We start from the raw sequence: 25,020 nt of genomic DNA, 5'->3' as shown, positions 1-25,020 counted from the left end.
AGTCAGGTGGCTGGAGCTTAGTGAATTGAGAGGTGGACAACTATAAGGGACAGCACATATGGGGACTTGTGAGCCTGGGCAAGTGTTAGTACTGTGACCGTGAAGCTGTGTACCAAATCCAGACCAAACCCTGAGATTTGCAGAATTCAGTCAGATACAATTTCAATATCTGCAAGAGTCTAGGCCAAATTGCTCTACTTAACTGTGTTAGACGACCAACCCCTTCTCTAAAGTTATGAAATCCCTGTGAGCCATGAGAAGGCCCCTGTGTGTCCTGTGGGGTGGCTGGCCAGCCCAAATCTGTGATAAGCAACCACAATTAGCTGAGAAAATAACTGTATTCCTACATAGTGAATATTTTTAAACCCCAGGAGATCTAGAATTAATAACAAGAATATTTAAGAGAAGCAAAATTGTAACAGTATTTTCAGTTTAAGGAATCTGCATAGTTGGTGTTTTAAGTATAATAATATTAGTAACATAAGGGCCTGTGATTCTAATTAAAAATGTATAATTGAATAATTTATTTAGACATGATTTTAAGTCAAAAGCTTACTGTTCATCCACAGCATTGGATGGTTATGCAAATTTAAAGCTCACTATATTTATAAGTGTAATTTATTAGATTTATATAACCTCTGGAAGGTTTGTTTGTTAAATCAGATAATCTAGATACTTAAGAAGGAAATGGAATGTGCTAAATTCTAAAATGCACTTTAAAATGTTTTAAAGAGTTTAATTAAGTTTGTAAATGGGGCCAAATGCTACTCAAATGCCCTTAAAAGTGATTGCTTGACTTGTCTAGACTTTCCAAAGAATAGCAGGATTTGTAAGTTGAAAATAAAAGCTTTTAAAGAAGAGTTCAACCATTGTTTTTTTCAATTTACAATTTTAGTCAATCAAATAGTAATCTTTAGAAACTAAAGTTAGCCACTGATTTCTATTTTTGTGTGCAGAAACTGCCCTTGAGGAAAATTTTTTTAAAAAGGAATCTCTTCCTCAACCTCAAGGACTTTATACTGTATGGCAAATATGGGTTTTAAGAAGAGGGTTGTGGTTCAATTTTAGGTTTTGTTTTATTTATTTGTTTGTTTGTTTATATTAGAGAAAGCATGTGTGTGTGTAACCCAGGGAGGGGCAGAGGGAGGGAGAGAGTGAACCCCAAGCAGGCTCCACACTCAGCTCGAAGCTGGATGCAGGACTCAGTCTCACAACTGTGAGCTCATGACCTGAGCCAAAATCAACAGTCTGCCACTTAACTGACTGAGACACCCAGGCGCCCCCAACAATTTTTAGTTTTTAAAAAGACCTGTTTCATAGGTCAAAAAATCAATGCCTGCATAAATTCGGCCAGAGTTAACTAGGCCTTTCTCTGGCATGCACTTACCAAAATATACTCCCTGAGCAGCTCCACAGGGGTGAATTTGGCCTGGGTCTCTGTCCCTGTTCGCACGCATACTTGGAGCAGTCCGCTTAGCTATTGAAGAGAAGCAAGCAGCTGTGTTAGATCCCTTTCCTCCCTTGGGTTCTGCTGTCCCACCTTCCAAGGTAGCCCTTGTGAATTATCCCTCACCAGCCTCACTCAGAGCCACATAAAGGCATGCCTGCATTCCCAGCCAAGTGCCCAGAAATAAAGATACTGCAGTGTTTTTCCATTAAGCATTCCTCTGCATTTGGAAATAAATGGGCAACGACATTTTCCCTGGCACTCCAGATGGCAAGAACCATCCCACCACAGTACCACTTGATCACTCTTGGTCTAAGCTGGAATCTCCCAGGGCCACAGAGCTGCTGGGTATCTGCCCCTTGCTGCCAACTGGCATGGTCCTGCACTTCCATGCCCTCCCTGCTTTACCCCATAGGCAGCTAAGCATCCACTGAAATCCCATCCCCACAGATCATCAGGGGTGGAAGGAAATCATTTAGCCCATCTGTTTGCTTCAGACATGAGAATATCTGGGCTCAGAGTGGGGAATGTGGCTTGCTAAGGTCACCTACCTTAGGCCAGAATCCCTCAGAAGCCAACCCTGAAATTTGAGTGTAAACAGACTGAATGGAGTTCCCCTCCCCTCAAAAATATGTCTGCATCCAAATCCCTGAGACCTGTGAATGTTACCTTATTTGAAAATAAAGGAACTTTAGGTGTAAGTAAGGATCTTGAGATCATCCTGGATTACCTGGGTAGACCTTAAATCCAATACAAGTGTCCTTATAAGAAACAGAGGAGGAAAAGACACAAAAGGTAAGAAGATATAAAGACATAGGCAAAGATTGTAGTGATGCAGCTACAAGCCAAGGAATGCCAACAGCCACCAGAAGCTGGAAAAGACAAGGAATGGCTCGTCCCCTGGAGCATGCAGAGGGAACAAGGTCCTGCCTATACCTTGATTTGGGATTTCGAACCTCCAGAACTGTAAGTGAATAAACTTCTCTGGTCTTAAGCCACTAGCTTATGGTGATTGATTACAGCAGCCCTAGGAAATTAATCCAGGAAGTGGACCCCCAAAGAACCAGTGGGAGCTGGGAGAAGTTATGCATAGAAGAGAAAGTAAGTCCTGAAGAGGTTCAGCTGGGGGTAACCAAAACTTGATCCCACTGGAAGCTCTAGGACACTGCATGGAACACACTGGAGTCGTCCTGAGGAAGCTGGGCTACAACTCCACTGACTCACTTCAACCACTGCTGGGGCCACTCCTGGCTTGGGGAACTCTCCACACTTGCAGGTTGCCCTGGACTTGGACTGAGCATCTTCCTGTAGCAGCAGGAAGCCAACCAGGCTGCCCAGGAAGGCTGGTGCACCAACAGCACCTGCCTCAGTCACAAACTGGGCTAGGGGGCTCAAGGCAGGACCAGGTCTTCTTTCATTAGGTGAGCAGCAACTGTGGGCCAGGCACTGCTGGGGAAGGGATGGTTTTCCAGGGCTGAATGTGACGGACAAAATCCCTGCACTCACATGGCTTATGTTCTAGCAGGCTGGCAAGATAAGACACAAGTCATTTCAAAAAATGGTAAGATGCCAATAAAAAAGAATGTGAAAGAATGACCAGAATGGGGTGGGGCTGCCTGTGTTAGGGCAGTTAAGGAACTGTGTGAGCAGAGGCATTTACAGAAAGAAGTCCACCAGGCAAACTCAGGATTTGGGTAGCTCTGAGTAGCAGCAGGTGGCCTTAACAAGGAGGCAGTGTGTCCCAAGCAGGTGAATGGCAGTGAGCGGTAGGTCCACACTCTTTGCATGATTCCCTTGTTGCCTCCCTGCTTAACACACACCACTGGCTTTCTATTTCTCTTAGAGCAATGGCTCTTGACCTCACTGGTTATGCCCTTCAGGAGACATTTAGCAATGTCTAAAGATACCTTTGGTTGTCACAACCTTAGAGGAGGGAATTCTACTGGGATTTCCTAGTTATTGATCAGGGAGGCTAACATCCTAAAACACAAAGGACAGCCTCTCACAAGAAGGATCATCCAGCCCAAATGTCCATAGTGCTGCCGTTAAGAAATCCCTTGTTAGAATATAAGCAACCTTATATTGCTATAGCTGACAAATCCCTACATTGTCTATCCCTGCCAAAGCCTCAGACCTTATTTTCTACTCTGCACAAGTTACATGACCTTATGAGTTCCTCAAATGCACCTAGCTCCTACCTACCCCAAGCCTTGCCCTGACCTCTCAGCCTGAAGCTTTCTGTCTTCCATCTTAGTTGGCTGGTTCTTTGTCAGCTTGGAAATTACCTCCTGGCAGAGTTCTCCCATGACTATAGAATCTCATGTTGCTTCCTCATTAACAGTCACATTACCCTGCTTTTATCTTCATAACACTTAAACAATTTCCAAAACCTTCTCATTTATTTACTTGTGCATTTATTTATTCCATCCCATGTTCATACCTCTTTTTATCCCATAAACTCTATGAGGACAGAGACCTATCCAGCTTGTTCACTGCTGAATCCACAGCACCTAGCAGAATTTCTGGCTCACAGTAGGTGCTCAGTGGCTATATGGTGAATTAATGAATGAAACTTGCCCTTGAAAAGGGCTCATGCATGTTTTATTAAATTCAAGGGTATCAGCCCCTCAAGTCCCCGGGAAGCCCTCCACAAATTTAGAACTCCCCCAACAGCACAGTGCTGGCCCAGTAAGTGCTCATTCTCCTCCATGATGTTATGTGATGTTAATTTACATTCACTTTCTGCTCTGTGGGAGTTCACACCAATTTCTCATCCATCTAGGGAGTCTCCTCTGTTCTCAATGGAAGCTCTCTCATTTGGATTCTGTATTCTCCAAAGGGGTCTAATGTTCAGCAAAGCCACAAAACCAGCTAGAGAAGTATTCCCCTAGATCTCAGTGTGTGAAAAGTCTTCAGTCTTACAGGAATATTTGAAAACAATCTCATGGAAAGCTGATGCTATCCCCCAAAAAGCATGCCCTTGGTTGAGGAAAGCTGTTTCCCTTGGACCAAGTAAGGGAATCTATTTGATATCATCTGCTTTAATCTTACCAGGCAACAACAAATAAAAACATCCATCAATAAGGGAAACTGGCTACCCAAGAAAAATTCATTTTTTCCCACTTGAGATAAAGATCTGAGAATATATTTTTATTCCTCCCCCTTCCTAAAATGCCATTAAAATGATGTCAGAGAGATTTTCAAAAAGGAATAGAACTTTAAGGGCAAGGGGGTCAGAGAGAGATAAACGAAAGAGTCACAGATTCCTGGAAGATGGAAAGGGGAAGAAAAGCCTTTTAATAGAATGGAGGCAGAATGTGCTGTCAGGGCTTACAGAACTTTCTATCAGACAGACTCCAGGTGTAAGAAGGAGCCACAGAAAGACTGATCGGTAGTCTGTGTATAGACCCATCTATTTATCTGCCCCCATCTTTCTCCCAACCAGAGGTAGTTGGACACTATCCCTAGACCAACACACACACACACACACACACACACACACACTCAAGATTCACATTCAGATGGGTGTCAGATCCAGATGACTTAGGTTCAAAGCCGAGCTGTCACACATGGAAAGTGTGTGATTTTGGACAAATCTTTCTCAGCCTTAGTTTTCTCATTTGTAAGATGAGGATTATGGCAGTACCTATTTCATCAGGTTGTTGTGGGAATAAATGAATTAATTCACATACATGACTTACAATAGTACCCCAAATGGCATATATTTCCTGATTATTATGATTGTGATTATTCTCTATTACTATTATTTCCCTATTACTGTTTTTTATTTTTTCAAAAGAAAAACACCATAGCAAACAAAAAGAGAAGTCAGTATTATTTGTCATGGACATCATGACTGCCTCTCCAGCATCCTTTTTCCTGCTCTCTCTTGTGGGACAGCTTTGTGACTTGGGGGTAGGATGATGTGTGACTCCATCCTTTGGCCTAAACTAATCATCCCAATTCTATCCAGGCACCAATTCATTCTGGTATGCCTAAACTAATCCAGTAAAAGTAAAGCTCAAGGCTTTTCTCAGTGGCTAGGGTAGGAAAAGCTTTCCTCCTTCTTCCTTCCTGTTGCAGCTCTCAGAGAATACCAGTCACAATTGTACAACCATGAAGGAAGTCTTCAAAGAATAAGGACAAAGCCAGGGGCTATGATCCAACTATTCCTGAAGCCCACACAACTGCCATGCCTTTTAATGATGTGAGCCAGTAAATTCCCTTTATTCGTTGAACCCATTTGAGTTGGATCTTTTCTCACATCCCTCCTCCCTAATAATACCCCATTCCAGAGCCTCCAGGCCAAGCTTAACCTTACACTACATGTTACCTGGATGATGTAAGACAAAGATAAGCCTTTGGATGAAGCACTAATTGAGGAGAAGCTCAGAATCACCAACAAGGCAACGATGAAGGTAACGATGTTCATGAGGATATCCATTCTTAGAGCAAACCACCTGAGAGCACAGTTAAAGTATAGGAGGTGGCTGGAATTCTCATCATTTAGCATCTTAAACCTAAAATTAAAAAATCAGACAAAACAGGAGTCAGTTGTACTTCCACAGAGTTATGGTTAGGGCTACTAGAAAATTAAGGCAAGGGGAATTTTTTTCTTTTTCCCCCCCTTATTTGAGAGAGAGAGAGAGAGAGAGAGAGAATCTTAAGTGGGATCCATGCTGAGCACAGAGCCTGACATGGGGTTCAATCCCACAACACTGGGATCAGGACCTGAGCCAAGATCAAGAGTCAGATGCTTAACTGACTGAGCCACCCAGGCTCCATGAAGAGGAATTTTTAATCAAGAACTAGTGCATTCTTACATAGGAATCTTTTAAGCATATATCCATACTCTTTAATATCGGCTGCCATAGGCATCTTTAATATGCACATACTTTGAGAAATCCCATGTGGCAGTAGAGTATTGTACTGAGTGGGCTCTTTTTCTCTTTCCCAGAATTGGCAACTAGAACCCACAGCTGAGAACAAAAGGTACTCAATATCCCATGCTCTACCTTCAAAAGACTCCTATTTTGGAGTCAGTCACTCCCTCAAAGGCCGTGTGGAATTGACAGCTGGCTCCTTGATTGATAAAAAGGATAAGGACTGAATGTAGTGGAGGCTGCCTTTAGGGAGAATCAATGTGTGTGATGGTCAAGAAGGGAAAGAAGGGTACTTGGTTCCTCTCATCAAATCAGAGACAGAAGATTCAAGGCCATTGCTTACAAAGCTGGGGATCTCCTCAAGAAGAAAAAACTAACAACTTGTAACACCTTCTGTGTATCCACTGAACCAAAGAGGAAAAGGACACCAGGCAGAGGGACGGAGAGATGACACTGCTATGGATGAGGGCAGACCCACCCCCGGAGTTGCTCATTCCCTAGATGCATGGAAGGCAGATCCTACCCAATCCTGCAGTCCCTAGAAGTAAGGGTAGAGAGAAGATGACTTTTGGTGCTGCAGTCTTAATGCAGTATCCCTTAGCATGAGGCAATGCAGCTCTGCTGAGAAAGAGCTCTCTGGAAGACCCAGGCAGACCTTGCCCATGAGCAATGCCCAGCAGAACTGCCAGGACCTTGGTCCTGTTGGAGCCTCCACTTTGCCACAACACATCTGCACAATTGCTGGAATGGCAGAAATGAGCAGCAGGAAGGAGACCATGACCTGAGGATGTGTCCTCTTCACTTCATTCCACTGCACCAGCCTCAGGGAACCAGGCTCAGAGAAAAAGGAGAGAATGTTTAAAAGAATAGACCAGAGGCTTCCCAGTAGCACATGTGCCCTCTCCGTGCACCTGACACATACACACAGCACAGTATTAATACTTCAGGCTTCTGGGCATGTAGGGGGGGAATTCAGTTGACCCTTGAATAACATGAGTTTGAACTACACAGGTCCATTTACACATGGACTTTTTTCCAATAAAATCAATAAAGCCAATTGTAAATGTATTTTCTCTTCCTTGTGATTTTATTAATAACACATTCTTTTCTCTAGCTTACTTTATTGTAAGGATACCGTATATAATACATATAACATACAAAATATGTGTTAATTAACTGTTTATATCATAGGTACAGAAAGCTATTAGTAGTTATGTAGGGGGGAGTCAAAAATTATATGAAGATTTTCAACTGTGTGAGGGGTTGACACATTCTGTACCTGCGTAGAACAAGGGTCAAATGTACATCCAGACTGAAATTGTAAGAGGGCTGAACTAACAATTAACCATGAGAGATATCAGATTCAAATGCCACTGAAGGTTCCCCTGACTTACTGGGAAAGGGGCTTCAATGCTTAAACCCCTCACTGGCACAGTCATGAACATCCTTGGGCATTGCTTCTCCATCCTGTTCCAACTCTCTTCAAAAGACTCTGTCTGGAAACATCTCTGACCAGCCATGCTGGGCCTGTAGCATCGTACCCCTTCTGTTTCCCTCTAACTTATTTTCCCCAGATTTTAGTTAAAATATTCTTCCAAATGCCATGCTGTTTCCATTCTACAGCTATAATGCCTACAGATTTAGATGGTGGGTGACTTAGAAGTCGTCTGTGGTCTGATCTGTGTGGTTGGTCAGACTGCACAGGAACAAAAGAGATAGAAGGCCGGGATCAAATTGGAATTTGACCCCAAGGATTTGTTTAAATCTGTAGCATTTTTGTCTGGTGAAACAAAACAATACATGTCAGAAGCCCAAGCCCTCTGGAAAGTCCATGATAGGAAAGAAAGTATTAAAAGAAGGGGACACCATCAATCATGTAGGACTCAGCTGCCCGTAGGATTCCCTTGGAAACCTTGAACAAAAATCTGCAGGAAGACAAAGCTGGTATCTGTTTTGTTTGTCATGAGTAAGTTGATGAATGATTCTACAGACAGGAGCCTTTCCTCATGGCCAAGACACTGGAAGTGTCAATGTGTGATGCAGGATTCCTGACAGATGACATTTAAGTTAAACTTGAAACAGCACAGCCACTGATTGAACTAAAGGCAAGCAGGGATGCCAAGTCTACACTGAGATCCTAGGTAGCAAAGTGTGGCGAGAGAGAGAGAGAGAGAAAGAATTAGACCCAAACTTGAAGTTTGTGTTACATTTTTAAGGCACAAAAATATGGAAAAAATAAAACAAAGCAAATGGAACACCTATGTGTCAGACACTGTTATAGATTCATCAAACTCCATTTTTTTTTCCTCCTATGGACCCAACTAGACTATATTTCCCAGCCTCCCTTGCAGTTTGATGAGCACATGTGAATGAAATCTGGCCAATAAATGTGCAGAAATGATGAGTATCTTCATTGGAATTAACCCGTAAAAGTTTCCCATGGGATCCTGCACCCACCTCTCCCACCTTACCCTCCAGTTAGACAGAGGATCATAAAGAAGACTCTCCCCGCCCCAAGGCTCTCAGAATGGAAAACCCCAAGGGGGAACAAAATCCCTTTCCCTTGCTCTATTGACTCTCATTAAATTGTGACTTGAGGAAGAGTAAATATGTATTGTGTTAAGTCCCTAAAACTTGCAAGTCTTTGCTATCATGGTGAGCCTACATGGTTGATATGATTTATACTGTGTTTTAGAACTTTGGAGCTGGAAGACTCCAGAGAAATTCACTCATCTAGTCCCTACACTTTAAAGAAAAGAGGTGTATCCATTAAATGAAATATAATGTGGCCATTAAAATTTATTTTTACTGGGCGCTTGGATGCCTCAGTCAGCTGAGTGTCTGACTCTTGATTTCAGCTCAGGATATGATCCCAGAGTCATGGGATCGAGTCCCATATTGGGCTCCACACTAAGTGTGAAGTCTGCTTAGGAATCTGTCTCCCTCTCCTTCTGCCTCTCTCCCATGCTTGCTCTCTCTCTCTCTCCTCTCTCTCTCTCTCTCTCCCAAATACAGGGAAAAAATAAAAACAAATTATTTTTATAAAAAATATAATGTTAAAAATATCATTTAAAAATAAAATGGGACAATCATGATTATAAATACTTAAATAGAAAAAAGAGAAAACTGGAAGGAAATAGATGAACATATTAATAGGATTTGGTTAGGGACCTTTGAGTGAGTTTTTTCTTCTTTTTTTCTGCCTTCTCCTACTTTCCTGAATTGGACACATTTTACTTCTACTGCAAAAAATAAAACATGTAAAATCACACATTGAGGTTGCCATTGAATGAACTCACCACTTTTGGGGCCCCAGATACTAGGAAGACAGGCCTTGTACTTTAGATTACTCCTTCTCAATTCTGTCAGAAATTCAACTATGGTGAGTCCCCAGGAGCCCAGACTTCCCTTCTCAGAGTCAGAGGAGCCATCTGTTCCTGGGACCTCCCATTCAGGGTCAGGTGTGAAGTGGGCAGGGGCCCAGTGCAGTACTTACTTGCTAATGCAGTCCTCTTTCTTGTCATAGGCGTGGATGATGCCCAGGCCCTGCATGGATGAAGTGATGTGGGAGAACCAGGGAGACCGGCTGATATCCTCCAGCTTCTTGAGCTCCTGGGCTCCTCTGTGGAAAATGCTGTAGGAAAATCAAGAAAGCTACAAAATGGGGTCTCTGAGGGCTCACCCTTAGCACATGCGGGTCCAACTATGCACTCAAGACAAAGTTTAAGTCAGACGGGTGCCATCTAACTAAGGAGAAGGAGTTGGCCCACCACTCTCCCTTAGAAGACGCCATTTTCATTGTGGGACAGATGATGTCTCAAAAATGTGTCTCAGACATGAATAGAAAATTTTCCCAAGAAGACATATAGATGGCCAACACATGCATAAAAAGATGCTCAACATCACTCATCAACAGGGAAATACAAATCAAAACTACAATGAGATATCACCTCCCACCTGTCAGAATGGCTAAAAGTAACAACACAGGAACAACAGATGTTGGTAACGATGCAGAGAAAGGGGAACCCTCTCACATTGTAAACTGGTGCAGCCACTTTGGAAAACAGTATGGAGATTCCTCAAAAAGTTAAAAATAAAACTATCCTATGATCCAGCAATCAAACTACTTGGTATTACCCAAAGAATACAAAAACACTAATTCAAAGGGATATATGCACTCAATGTTTATAGTAGCACTATCTATAATAGTCAAATTGTGAAAACAGCTCAAGTGTCCATCAACCGATGAATGGATAAAGAAAATGTGGTCTATATATACAATGGATAATTACTCAGCCATAAAAAAAGAATGAAATCTTACCATTTGCAATGGGATGGATGAAGCTAGAGAGTATAATGCTAGGTGAAATAATTCAGTCAGAAAAAGACAAATACCATATGATTTCACTCATATGTGGAATTTAAGAAACAAGACAGATGAACATGAGGGGTAAAAAAAAAAAAAAGAGAGAGAGAGAGAGGCAAACCACAAAGCCAACTGTTAACTATGGAGAACAAACTGAGGGTTGCTGGAGGGGAGGCAGGTGGAGGATTGGTTAAATGGGTGATGGGTGCTAAGAAGTGTACTTGTCATAATGAGCACTGGGAATTGTATGTAAGTGATGAATCACTAAATTCTACTCCTGAAGTTAGTATTACACTATATGTTAGCTAACTGAAATTTAAATAAAACTTGAAACTACAAAAAAAAAAAAAAAGAAAGAAAAAGATAAATGTGTCTCAGAAACGTGAGTCATTCCGGGGTACCTGGGTGGCTCAGTTGGTTAAGCATCCGACTTCAGCTCAGGTCAGGACCTCACAGTTTGTGAGTTCGAGCCCCACATCGGGCTCTGTGCTGACAGCTCAGAGCCTGAAGCCTGCTTTGGATTCTCTGCCCCTTCCCCACTCATGCTCTGTCTCTCTCTCAAAAATAAACATTAAAAAAAAAAAAAAGAAATGTGAGCCATTCCTTGTTGTGGTCTCAGTTTTGAGTGTGTCTTGTAGCACGAGTGTCTTGCTGCAGGAGATATGATTCTGGTCTTTGAAGACCAGAAATTTTCATACAGTGTAGCTCCTAATACAAGTCAACCACTTGCTGGGACCCAACCAAAGAAAAACTGATCTGTTCCAATTCTGGTGGAAAATCTGGTATGTCAACTGCCAATGCATGTTCTTCTAAAGGCATTTTCAAAGGTCATTTTTAATCATAGCCTCAGGGGCTGACTCTAGTATCAAACTCCTCCACAGGGTGCAACTCCCCTGGGTATTGGAGCTCCAGGACCCTGCAGAGTGCCAGACTACTGCCCTCAGGCATGCACATTGGCAGGCTGGCCCATGACAGTCTAATCTGCCCTCCAGACTCTCAGCTAAAACTCACCCAGGGGAGAGGAAAGAAAGCCTCATTAGCTCAGAGCTCAAGTGAGTTAGCTGGAAATATTTGGGTGATTCATTCACAGTCATCCCTGGTCTGGCCTATCTTTGCAGCAAGAAGTAGGGATACAAATAAGAGAAAAACCTTTTGCTAAGTAAATCAACAGCATAAACAGGAGAATAGGCAGGAACAATGGTCAGACAAACATGGGGATTACAAAAATGAATGCCAGGCCAAGGATACCATTGTAAGAAGTGGTATCCAAGACATGCTTTATACTTTGCAAAGGACTTACAGAAAGTATTTTACTGGGTCATCACAATAAATCCTTGAGGCTGGACACTGAGGCCATGTGACCTTTCTTGGAGTCACCAAGGTGACAATGGGAGACCAAAGAGAGAGCCCAGGGCACCAGCTCCCAAAGTCACACCAGTTCCTAAGGTCACACCAGCTCCTGCACCGAAGCCAAGGATGCAGAGTCTCCCTCTCCATCCCCAGTGCATCCCTATACCCTCCCTTCTCACTGTCTGTTGGCACCATCTGCAGACTTGACCCACAAACCTGAAACATTCAACAGTGAGCCCACAGTCTTGAATACCCAAACCACTTTTCTTCCCAGATCACCTGTATCTCTCTTTATGTTGTTCCCCATCTTGGACTTGTCCTTGACTTTTCCCATTCCCCAACCCCAAAGACCATTTCAGAAATGATTCACAAATCTTTTCTGTCCTCACTGCTGCCACCTGTCTCATTTCTCATTCAGACTCTACATTTCAGGAGTCTCTCATCCTATAGTCCTCTAGTGATCNTATATATACAATGGATAATTACTCAGCCATAAAAAAAGAATGAAATCTTACCATTTGCAATGGGATGGATGAAGCTAGAGAGTATAATGCTAGGTGAAATAATTCAGTCAGAAAAAGACAAATACCATATGATTTCACTCATATGTGGAATTTAAGAAACAAGACAGATGAACATGAGGGGTAAAAAAAAAAAAAAGAGAGAGAGAGAGAGGCAAACCACAAAGCCAACTGTTAACTATGGAGAACAAACTGAGGGTTGCTGGAGGGGAGGCAGGTGGAGGATTGGTTAAATGGGTGATGGGTGCTAAGAAGTGTACTTGTCATAATGAGCACTGGGAATTGTATGTAAGTGATGAATCACTAAATTCTACTCCTGAAGTTAGTATTACACTATATGTTAGCTAACTGAAATTTAAATAAAACTTGAAACTACAAAAAAAAAAAAAAAGAAAGAAAAAGATAAATGTGTCTCAGAAACGTGAGTCATTCCGGGGTACCTGGGTGGCTCAGTTGGTTAAGCATCCGACTTCAGCTCAGGTCAGGACCTCACAGTTTGTGAGTTCGAGCCCCACATCGGGCTCTGTGCTGACAGCTCAGAGCCTGAAGCCTGCTTTGGATTCTCTGCCCCTTCCCCACTCATGCTCTGTCTCTCTCTCAAAAATAAACATTAAAAAAAAAAAAAAGAAATGTGAGCCATTCCTTGTTGTGGTCTCAGTTTTGAGTGTGTCTTGTAGCACGAGTGTCTTGCTGCAGGAGATATGATTCTGGTCTTTGAAGACCAGAAATTTTCATACAGTGTAGCTCCTAATACAAGTCAACCACTTGCTGGGACCCAACCAAAGAAAAACTGATCTGTTCCAATTCTGGTGGAAAATCTGGTATGTCAACTGCCAATGCATGGTCTTCTAAAGGCATTTTCAAAGGTCATTTTTAATCATAGCCTCAGGGGCTGACTCTAGTATCAAACTCCTCCACAGGGTGCAACTCCCCTGGGTATTGGAGCTCCAGGACCCTGCAGAGTGCCAGACTACTGCCCTCAGGCATGCACATTGGCAGGCTGGCCCATGACAGTCTAATCTGCCCTCCAGACTCTCAGCTAAAACTCACCCAGGGGAGAGGAAAGAAAGCCTCATTAGCTCAGAGCTCAAGTGAGTTAGCTGGAAATATTTGGGTGATTCATTCACAGTCATCCCTGGTCTGGCCTATCTTTGCAGCAAGAAGTAGGGATACAAATAAGAGAAAAACCTTTTGCTAAGTAAATCAACAGCATAAACAGGAGAATAGGCAGGAACAATGGTCAGACAAACATGGGGATTACAAAAATGAATGCCAGGCCAAGGATACCATTGTAAGAAGTGGTATCCAAGACATGCTTTATACTTTGCAAAGGACTTACAGAAAGTATTTTACTGGGTCATCACAATAAATCCTTGAGGCTGGACACTGAGGCCATGTGACCTTTCTTGGAGTCACCAAGGTGACAATGGGAGACCAAAGAGAGAGCCCAGGGCACCAGCTCCCAAAGTCACACCAGTTCCTAAGGTCACACCAGCTCCTGCACCGAAGCCAAGGATGCAGAGTCTCCCTCTCCATCCCCAGTGCATCCCTATACCCTCCCTTCTCACTGTCTGTTGGCACCATCTGCAGACTTGACCCACAAACCTGAAACATTCAACAGTGAGCCCACAGTCTTGAATACCCAAACCACTTTTCTTCCCAGATCACCTGTATCTCTCTTTATGTTGTTCCCCATCTTGGACTTGTCCTTGACTTTTCCCATTCCCCAACCCCAAAGACCATTTCAGAAATGATTCACAAATCTTTTCTGTCCTCACTGCTGCCACCTGTCTCATTTCTCATTCAGACTCTACATTTCAGGAGTCTCTCATCCTATAGTCCTCTAGTGATCTTTCCATAACTCCATCCATCCTCCACAGTGGCCAAAATGGTATTTCTAAAACTCAGCTCTGAGCTTGGTGTTCTGGATGAAAATACACAACCTTGCTTACAGGTGGAGGCAGGTCTAGGATTTGGGGGCTGAATCCCTTACAACTAGGGGACCCTCTTTAAGACGCTCAGTGTCCAGCCAAAGACTTTGCATATCTAGGAGCAGAAAAAACATATTGCTACATTTTATGAAAAATTTCTATAATACTGTGCAGTTGACTCTTGAACAATGCAAGGGTTAGGGATGTCAAACCCCCATGCAATTGAAAATCTGCTTATAACAATTTTGACTCCCCCAAAACTTAAGTACTAATAGTCTACTATTGACTAGATGCCTTACCAATAACATAAACAGTTGATTAATACATATTTTATATATTATATGTATCGTATACTATATTCTTACTATAAAGTAAGCTAGAGAAAGGGGTTATTTAAAAAAAATCATCAGGAAGAGAAAAGAAAATACATTTATAGTATGGTACTGTATTTATATATAAAAAAAGAATCCACATATAAGTGGACCTGTATGGTTCAAACCCATGTTGTGTAAGGGTCAACTGTATTCCCTTTCTAATTTATAAGCCACTTACAGCCCTGCAGTCTCATTGGATCCTCACAAGACTCCCCTGGCACAAGTGAGATGTATATTTTAATGATTACCTTTAGGGATGAGGACACAGGCTTTCCCAAAGTCTTCCAGCTAGTTTTGCAGGAGGGCTGGGGTTCTGGTGCAAATTTCTCTGATTTCCAAGCCTTTGGCTTTACACAATACCTACCACACTGCCTGCGGAGAACTCCACGTCTCCCTAGGAACAGGGAGGAGGCTGGGGTCCCGGAGGGCTGGGCTCAATCCACCCTTTTGCTTCCCTCCAAGGTGGGTGAGGAAGTAGAAGTGGGGCACAGCTTCAGTAGGACTCCTCACTGCTTAGCTGCCTGAGGCCTTTCTCTAACCATATTAGTGGTTAGGGTGGGGGGCTAGTTTCCAAAGCTCAGCATGACTAAGGACTGGTCTTACCTCTCTTCTCAAGCCACAGGATGGCAGAGAGAGCCCCATGGTTAAGAACATAACAGCAGACAGACAGCAAGCATGGTTATTAGTTTCCTGGCCTAAGACCACTGACTTAACCTCCCATTCATGCCCACTTCTCGGGGTTGCTCGGAGATTAAAAAATGATGCCAGATGTATGCAAAGCCACTAAGCATAGTACCTGGCATTTCATCACCACTAAAAATCAATGTGCTCCCCCATTCAGAAAATATAGCAGGGACTCAGCATCACCCGACACTACCCAGTCATTGTGCAGAGTTAACCAGATATATGAAGATTTCACGTGCTCCTTTTTAAATAGTGCATCGACCTACCATAAAAGAATGAAGAAGCCAACAGCAAGGCCAGCCAGGACTGAAAGGACAGCAGGAAACACAGCAGCCAATATCACAAGGATAAACAGCACCATAAAAAATTGCTGCAGAAAGTTCTCCGCGTGAAACGGCAGTCTCACATCCAGCTCGTCCATATCCTTGGAAAAACGGTTCATTAGCCTGCCAGTGGGAGTCGTGTCAAAGAAGCTCATTGGGCTCCTTAAGACCTGTGGATAAAATCAGAGAGCCCGCATCGAGGTGTGTGTTTAGTAAAGCCTGGCCACTCTCCCGGAGCTGGGATACGTTGAGCAGCCTGAGCATTTTTCAAGGGCCCAACACAGGGTACCAGGCCATCCTGGGAAGGAGAGGATGGCTCCCCATTCTTGTGGCCCCCATGAATAAGAGGGATTGTGGGAAAGATTCAGCCTCTGTGTGGAGCCCCAGGGAAAGCCCCTGCAGGTTGGGTCTCCCTCCAAACCTGGGATGCAGCCTGGGGTACCTCGGGAGGAGAGTGGGGAGGGTGGGATTTTGTGCTTTGGAGCGATAAAAAGCCAAGTGCCCCTGTGTCTGTCTGCCCTCAAAGTGTGAGCCACATCTGTGGGCTCTGGCCAGGCCCCTGGCATTCAGTGGCTGCTGCCTACTGCAGCAGTAGAATGAGAAGGCAGCCAGAGACTTCTTAAGGCCCTCAAGGTACTCAGGGCTCTTTGGAGCTGGAGACGGCCTGTTGGCATACACATTGCTGTTGCATTGTAATGTTCTTAAAGAAACCATCCTGACCACCTTCACTTCCACCCCGAGTCTAGTCTGAGGGCCCATGACATATCCCCTCAGTCCCTGGAGTTTGCCCTCACAGTTGATAGTACATATTAGGAGGCTTCTCAGGCATGACTGTAAGCATCTTGAGTATCGTGTCTGACCCCAAGCCCAGCCCAGTGCCTGATGTATCATAGGTGTTCAATAAATGCTATTGACTGAATACCTGGATTCATTTGCATCCCCTGGGGGAAGTACCTTGTCAAACACTTGGTTGTGTAATGAGGAGGATGCCACCAGTGTGGTCTTGGTGAAGGTGAAGCCCTTGATGATACTAAACATCAGCACAGACACCATGCTCCCTGCATATACCCACTGGTATACATGCTGCCCAGTGTCTGCCAGCACTGCGCCAATCTCACATGCACTCTTGTTGCCCTGGGGTCCACAGGTCATCTTTGGAGGAAAACAAGAGAAGCACCAAGAATTGGTAAACTGTCAGGAAAATGCGAACTTCCCAGAGGAGCTTCCCAGAGAGAAGAAATTAAAAAGAGGTACATAATTGCTAAGAAATCAGCTCGCTTCCCTTTGAAGACCTCTGAGCTTTGCATGGGTCCTCCTGCTGGGCAGCCAGCCCCCAAGGGCCACCTGATTTACAAGGAAGGCCCAGCACAGTCAGCGGGGAAAAGCAAAACAGACAAACCAGGCAGGTACAGTAGTGAGATAGCTTCTGTCCCAGAAGCTAACTATGCCTCAGGAGACAAAAGGTGATGTTGGGCCAGGAAGATTAAGGAAGCACAAGAAATCTGGATGCCAAGAGGCTGGCTGAACAGCCCTCAGGCAGTCCAAAGAGGACAGGGTATCAAGAACCTGCCTGGCAGAAGCCACCAGGCCTTGAGGAGATGTGGGGGGCCTCTCTGTAGAATGGGGAGAGCACCTCCTCCACCCCGTTTCCTTTCCTTGAGTGGCATTTGGAAGGCACTGGTTCACTACCCTGAAGTCCCTGGTGGGGAGGAGGGAGCCAGGTAAACCACAGGCCTCTGGGAAGATTCAAGGAGATAGCATGCGGCTCCATCCTGCTGTGGGGAGAATACACATTTTTGCTAGCATTTCTGGGAGAGGCCATCTCCTCCTCCTGAGAAATTGGCAGTTCCATTTTTCTCTGAGCCATGTGCTAAAAGTCAAGACTGCCTTTGGGGAGTAAACAAGCATCTTTCTTCTAAATGCCATTTTGCTGATTACAGCAATAGTGGAAATGTAAACCAGAGGTGACGGCTGATGGATGAACATCCATAAAAGCAAAAGCATCCCTAGGGAGCTAATTGATGAAAGGCTCAGCTTGAACAGAGGAGTCTTCACTATGCATCAGGTTGTGCCCACAGTGTCTGGGGGGCCAGGCAGACACCTGGGTCTGACATCATGACCACATGCTCAGTTAGCCAATGGCACTGGCCCACTGGGGAAGCACCACACCTAGGAGGAGGTTCCATCCAGACCAGAAACCCTGAGCTTTTCATGAGCCAGTGAGGATCTGGGGGAATATTCCAGAGATGGCTCTCTTTCTGCACAGTGCAGGGCACCACACTGGCTTCTCCCCTTGGGAATGACCCCAGAAAGCTGTGCCAACCTCCAGGAGAGCTGTAGTGACCTCTCCCTTGCCTATGTCTCCCCAATGCCTTCTCATTTTGGTTGTCATAGAAACAGAACTATACCAAAATGTAATCTTGGAGGATGGGCTCACAGCATTTCCAGGGGCTCCAGGAAAGCTTAGAAACCATCAGGCAAAAGCTGGGAGAGTTTTTAGCAAGCTCCAGCAAGAGCAGACTTAGTTGTTCCCAGGAAGGGTGGTGTTCGAGAGAAGACCCTTGGGTGGCAGATACCCAGTGTCCCAGAAAGATACACAGCGGCTCTGCAGCGCAACCAGGGACTAAATCTGGCTTTTGTGTATCCCGTTCCTGTAGAGGGACTTTGGAGAGCAGAGAGAGAAGGAACCCTCTGACACCCCAGTGTCAACAATAAGATGTCAGTTTCTGTTCAGAGGCAGGAAGATTAAAATCCATGTTAGGTTTCCCCAGGGCCCCTCCAGGGCCTTCCTGAGAAGTGCCTCACAGTGGAGGCTGCAAGACTAACTCTGTCCTACACAGGCATGACTCCACAGACATGCTGCGTTTGCCTGGCACAACCATGATCTTCTTAGCCAATCCTGAAGGTGACACATAAAAATCCAGATGCCCTGCTTGTCTTGAAAAATCAAAGGGGATTTCAGGACTTGAATTGTGTAAGCAGCTGATCTCAACTTCCAGGAAAGGGGCAGTGGCAGGTTCATTGTATGCACAACTCAACATTCCCAAGGCCAAAGGGAAACTCACCTGTGAGCCCTTGTCTAGCCAGAGACCCAGCCACCAATTGCTGAAGGCAGAGCTGCCGATCATCAGGAGGAAGAGGGACACCACAAAGAGAGAGAGGAGGTACCCTGCAAGAGGAGGGGAGAGGTCCAGAGGGTTACAGAGGAGGGGTCTGCAGCAGGTCCAACCCTGATGAAAAATTCAAAGCCTGCAGGGAAAAGGGGCCCCACCCCTGGGAGCCATGTTCCAGGTTGCTGCCACAAGTCGGGGGTTGAGACCCTGAACCCCAATGGGGACGTGTGTTCTACCTGGTTGGAAAATGGGTCCAAGTTGCCAATATATTGAAAAAAAACACCATATGCACCTTAATAGAAGCAACTCAGTGTTCTTCAAAAAAAAAAAAAAAACAAAACACAACAGTCTTGCTGGGGAGAGACAAGAAATAAAACTGTAAGGTATTTTTGCATGCCGAGATGGGATCTTGCACTGAAGGCAAGCTATGAGCGGATGGCCCCTGCACTCAGTGATGAGGCAGCGAGGTGCAGAAGAAGCATGGCTGGTTCATGCTGCTGCTCATTCAGTTTCAATAAATAGCATCTGGCAGCTTTAATGGAGCTAAAGGGTGATTCCATTTAAAAGGCTGTATTATCAGACTTCAGATTTTTAGTGGGGGGAGGAGGGAATAAAAGCATTGACAAATGGGTCTAGCATAAAAGGAGTAATTGTTAAGGAAATTATAAAATGTGAACCCCACAGTTTGAGAAAGGATGTTTTTAATGCAAATTAAATCAAGAAACCCATTGTTTTATAACAAACCTCCAGAAGCCTTAATGTATGTGTGATACGTTTTCCAGGTCACGGTTCCTTCCTGAGGAGATTCAGTCTGGACGAGCTGGTGCAGAGGAACTACAGAGACAGACAGAGTCCTGTGGCACCTGCGGGTGGGGCAGGAGCCCAGAAGGGCAGGCACACCCCTCCTGCATACCCCACACCCCCATCGGAAGAGGGGGCTGTTCTCCCCCTTCCTTCCATTTATCCTATGCTTTGAAATTCCCAGCACACTTTTGCTCACGTTATTTCCTCATCACAGCCCTGTAAGGCAGGTGGCTTTCCGTCTTTCAAGAAATATTTATTAAGCACCTACTATGTGCTCGCCTCTGGGATATGGGGTTGTTTTGGTATAGCTCTCCAGTAACAGTTTCTAAGAAAGGGGCATGAGTGCATGCAGCTTATTCAGGAGCTTTAGGGAGTCGGAAGGGGAGGAAAGGTAGCAGCCAAAAGACATCTCATCAAGCCAGAGACTCCTGTGGGCAACTGGAGCTTAATCCCAGGTAGAAAAATGTCAGAGCCAGTGTGGAACACACACCTCACAGGCTTTTTACCCGACCAGAGGGATCTGGGATATTTCTACAACTCCCACTGGCCACTGGATGAGGGCTCCTCCCTGTGGGGGTTAATTCACCAGCACTTCTAGTTTGACCTGAGGTTGGCAGTTTCCAGAGAGAGCCCTTGGGCAAAGGAGTCCAGCTGGAAATCTGGCTGCATGTGCTGAAGTGCTAAAGGCACCCACAGCACTTACTGCAGGGTGACCAGGAAGCAGGTGGCTCTTGTCTTCTCAGAGCTCACGCCTCGCAGAAGAAACCCGGGGCATCCTTCTTGATCAGCCACTGCATGGACTCCTGATTCTGTCCATGTGGCTGTCCCAAGTCCTCTCCACTTTCCAAAGGGAAAGGAAAATGACTGTCAAATTCTCATGGAAACCACATTCAGAGGTACAGGGATGTGTGGTTAAACATTCAGCAGTCAGAACCAAGTACTCATCCCCTTCCTCTTCTTCACAGAGAAGCATGAAAATGTCAGCTCCAAAGCAGAATCCTACACCATATGTAGCTTTTATAAACAGAGATAAATAGAACTAGACACAAGGCTGCCCCCTGCACATGGGCTCTCTGCACCTTGCTTCGAGGAAGATAGCAGTCATACCTCAAAGGTGCCTCCATGAATAGAGCTACTATTATACCCTCCACCTAGGAACCTTTGTGCTTCTTTGAAAATGTTCAGCCTGACTTTTTCTCATTGTGTTTCTCTCTGGGCCTGTAAAATGAGGGAGATGCCTAAGCGGGTCGGTAGAGCCAAATGAAAGGCATCCTGGAACACAAAAGGAAGTGGTCAAACCCCCTTGCAGCCTGCCAGCCTGGCCAGGAATGTTGCGGATTCTCTGTTCACCTTGCTGTGCCTTAAAAAAAAAAAAGCCCTGATACCAGGCATGCTGGACACTGCCACCTTTAACTGGCTCCCTTCCTATAGCTTTCAGAGCATTTCACATGTTTGCTTTCCCTTCCAAAGAAGGGGAGTGAGAAGGGAAAGAGGAGCAGGGTTTACTCTTGTCACAGGACTTCACATCCTGGGCAGCCTGGAGCTTTCCTGGGAAGGCATGGAAGAGATGGTGAGTACCTCACTTCAGCCTTGGCAGCCTCCAGAGTGATAAAAATATGTTGTCTTTCCAAACATGCATGCATTTGTCACAAGCACCATTAACGGTGCCAAATTTCATCGATTCAAAGACTCACATTTTTTTCACATTTTAACATCTCCGAAATCAGGATGTGCCTTCTATTCAGTAGTATGCCATATCATTTAATTGGCAAAGATTTTCCTTTCTAAGTGGTACATAAAACGATGGTGATCTTAAAATGGATGGTATCTTAAGCTTGATGAAATACACTGAGGGTTTTTTTTTTTTCCAGCTATGTATTATTGAGGAACAGAGCTCTAACTTGGAAAGTCACCTCACTATGGGCACTTTGAAGAAAGAAGTGGTAGATGTAGACCCCTGTATGCTTGGTGCCCAGCCCTGGGCAGGGCACAGAGTAGGTGTGCAAGTGTTGAATGGATGCAGGGGTGGGGATGAGAAGAGGCAGTCTGGTGAGGCTGGCCCACACCAGGCTTATCTCCCACATCTCTCCTCTCTTCATTCCTAGAATTCCATCCTGCCCTCAATTCCAAATCCCCCCATCCCCCACCTTCTTACCACAGTGACCTCGGAAAACTCTGGGGACCAGTCCCAAGGTTGCCCCCTCTGCGGTGCCCTCTCTGACTTGTTATGCCCACCCCAAGTCCCCATTACCCTTAGCCCAGTTTCCCATGATGATCCCCTTGCCCATGACCCCCACCAGACCAGGACATCCTGAGACAAGGGGCATATTTTTGTCCATGCAGACTAGTGTGGTGCCCAGCACAGAGAAGAATGCTTAGTCCTAATCTTGTCACTACTGCAAAATCCTTTCTCAATGCTCCCCATAAAGAGTGTGAAACAACTCCTCTGTGTACTTTTGCCTCTAATCAATCTTTGCTTTGACCTTTTCTCACTAACAACAGTAATAACTGTTGAGGGTTACTATATGTCAGGCACGGGGCCAATCATTTTATGTGCAGTTTCTCATGTAATCTTTGCAAGAACGTATGAGTTGGTACTATTATTTCCCCATTTTATGGATTAAGAAACTAAGATTCAGAGTGGCCAAGTACCATGCACAAACTCACAAAACTAGCAACTGGTTGAGCCAGAGTTTGGACTCTGACAATTGAACCCCACGGCTCACATGACAGTAAACTGTATAATTCTAACTGCCCAGAAGGACATACACTGTGCCTACATTTCTCTATCCAGAATAGTGATGCTCACCCAATATTTAAGACTATGTAACTGAGGGAACAAATAGCAAATACCTTTTATGTCTATAAATTCTGAGTCTGTTTCAGTTTCTTTTTTGTCATCTTTCCCATCTCCTGGAGCCAAAACTAGGGTGAGAAATAAAGAGAGATCTGTGTCCACTCATGAGCCACAGGCGATAAGAGAGGAGCAGTTCGAACTCAGATTGTACCAGCATCTCCATCTCTCTCAGTGGGGCTCTCCTTAAGGGCTTCCACCATTGCTGCATTGTAAATGTGCTCAGGATCCTGGAGACAAAATGACATGCCTTCTGAAAGCTAAATGACAGAATTTCTCCCGGGCTGGAGATCGCGAGGAAAGGACCCCATCTCTGTGCCCTGGTATAAAGAGTTACCTTGAATTGCAACCCTCGGAGGTTGTGAATCAGCTTTGCATAACACCCTCTCTCCTCCATTAACTCCTTGTGGGTTCCCTTTTCACAAATCTCTCCATTTTCTAACAAAATGACTTCATCACAAGACTCCAAGAACTGCAGAGATATTAAAGTGATCTATAGTGAACTTCTGCCTGCTAAGAGAAGAGCACGGTAACCAAACTCCCATCCAGGGTATCCCAAGTTCCTCTAGTACAGAGGTTATCAGCCTTGTCACTATTGGCACTGAGGGCCGGATGATTTTTTGTTGTTGGGGCAGGAATGGGGGGCTGTCCTGTGCATCATAAGATATTTAGCAGCCTCCCTGCTCTTTAACCTGCTAGATGCCAATAGCAACCCCCATCCCACTTGTGACAAGCAAAAATGTCTCCAGATATTGACAAATGCCCTCTAAAGGGCAAAATGGCCCCCAGTTGAGAAGCACTGATCTAGTGAACACTGGGGTCATGAGTACAAAGGGAGCCTCTGGTTGTCACTATAAAGTACATTGACTCTTCCTTTCCTATTGTTCCCTAAATGAGCTGCCGTGCTAAGAAATCGGATCAGGGAGCAAGGGGGATTTGGAATATAAATTGACAAGTTACTGCAAGATAAGATTTGGTGGAGAGGGGAAAGGTGACCTCAGCAACAGCCTCCCTCTGCTGCTATAAAGCACCTCATCATCTTCATCTAGCCCAAGAGCAGACCCTGGACCCTGGCCACCAGGCCATACCCCCTGGCTTCAGGAGTTTACACCAACTTTATCTGTACAATAAAAATATAACTACATTTAATATAACATCCTACATTTTTCCCAAAGCACTTTTATTTTTCTAGTTTGAGTTCCCTTCGTTTGCATATCACTCCTGAGATCAAAGAGTTCTGCTAAGAGGGGTTTCCCCACATTTGGAATGAGATAGAGCTCTCTCCAGAGGGCCAGGTCAACCCATCTAAGATCAGGAAGCCCCTTGTACTGGGGCAAGATACTATGAGATTTAAGACAGTTTAGCCTAAAGAAGCCTTTGCAATACAGGCCAGAAGTATTCCCCTGTACCTGGGGTCTACCCAAGGTCAAATCAGCTTTTCATGCTCTTGATGTGAAGCTTCAGAGAAGTGGCTACATTTGGTCATTGTATTCCCGATGAGGTGTTGGGGAAATGGGGAAGATGCCCAAAAGGCCAAATGACAGCCGTTCTGACAGCTTGCACAGCTCCAGCCTTTCTGCTTCCCTTGGACTAATGACTCAGCTTCTTGTCCACTTTCCCGGATAGCCCAAACAGGAACAGTTTGGCTTTTAATGTCCGGTTGAGATGCTTTCTGAGAGAGTCTTTTTCCTGAAAATAACCTCTCACCTGTATACAGCATCTTCTAACTTTTCAAAGCCTAATCTTGTTTTGTCTCTTGTCTCTCAATCTCCCACAAGCCAGTAAAGGAAGTGGCAGCTTTTGTTACCAGCCCATTCTCCAGATAGGGAAACTGAGGCACTGGTATGAGGCCTGCAACAGCCCCAGAGCCTTTTCTACCTGTGTGTAGGTGCACAATGCAGCCCAGTGAGCCCCTGGTGAAGGTCCTCTAGACAGTGAGCTCCCTACTTCCCTAGTTCACACCAGTGAGACCTGGAATGATTTGAGCAGTTTTGTTCTGCAAACTCACAAAATCTGACACTGGGTTGGATTACAGTGGCAAACAGCTCTTATTTCATTTGTTTCCTCAAGTAAAAGAAGAGCAATCATCCAGCCCAAGCACTGGGAAACATCTGGATCAGCTGTGGGCCTGAGAGTAAAAGCAGTGGAGAAATGTTCTAGAAAGCCCAGGGACTCCAGTTCAGGGGCTCTGAGCCCCCTCCTCCCCAACAATGGACAGCTGGACTGAGACTCCAGTGCCATCTGGTGGATGCTTGCATTTTTCAACACTCAAAAAGTGAAAGACAATGACCTTGGAAAAAGGTAGACTCTGAGGAGACTTAGGCCTGAGGAAAAGATAGTTCTTGCCTGAGGTCATGGTATTAGTCATCA

At 44.8% G+C, this 25,020-nt stretch overlaps 1 protein-coding gene across 3 annotated transcripts in view; it reads right to left on the bottom strand.

The window, feature by feature from the left end:
• LOC144220908 (ATP-binding cassette sub-family C member 12) overlaps positions 1-25,020 on the bottom strand; it is a 68,531-nt gene that overhangs the window by 6,446 nt on the left and 37,065 nt on the right. For 2 of the 3 annotated variants that reach the window (XM_077751268.1, XM_077751270.1), the window contains 10 exons: positions 22,988-23,122; positions 22,805-22,880; positions 22,650-22,721; positions 19,737-19,826; positions 18,945-19,048; positions 16,834-17,031; positions 15,823-16,049; positions 9,827-9,964; positions 5,781-5,967; positions 1,388-1,477 (listed from right to left, as the gene is read on the bottom strand). In XM_077751268.1, coding sequence (XP_077607394.1) covers positions 1,388-1,477; positions 5,781-5,967; positions 9,827-9,964; positions 15,823-16,049; positions 16,834-17,031; positions 18,945-19,048; positions 19,737-19,826; positions 22,650-22,721; positions 22,805-22,880; positions 22,988-23,122 — 1,317 coding nt within the window. Of the gene's footprint in view, positions 1-1,387; positions 1,478-5,780; positions 5,968-9,826; positions 9,965-15,822; positions 16,050-16,833; positions 17,032-18,944; positions 19,049-19,736; positions 19,827-22,649; positions 22,725-22,798; positions 22,881-22,987; positions 23,123-25,020 lie in introns of all 3 variants that reach the window. The other variant, XM_077751269.1, reaches the window with a different exon arrangement.

The sequence above is a fragment of the Crocuta crocuta genome, unplaced genomic scaffold (assembly GCF_008692635.1).
Source record: "Crocuta crocuta isolate KB4526 unplaced genomic scaffold, BGI_CrCroc_1.0 scaffold124, whole genome shotgun sequence".
Taxonomy (NCBI): Eukaryota; Metazoa; Chordata; class Mammalia; order Carnivora; family Hyaenidae; genus Crocuta; species Crocuta crocuta.
The sequence above is the reverse complement of the archived record's forward strand: the minus strand, read 5'-3'. Positions and strand labels throughout refer to the sequence as shown.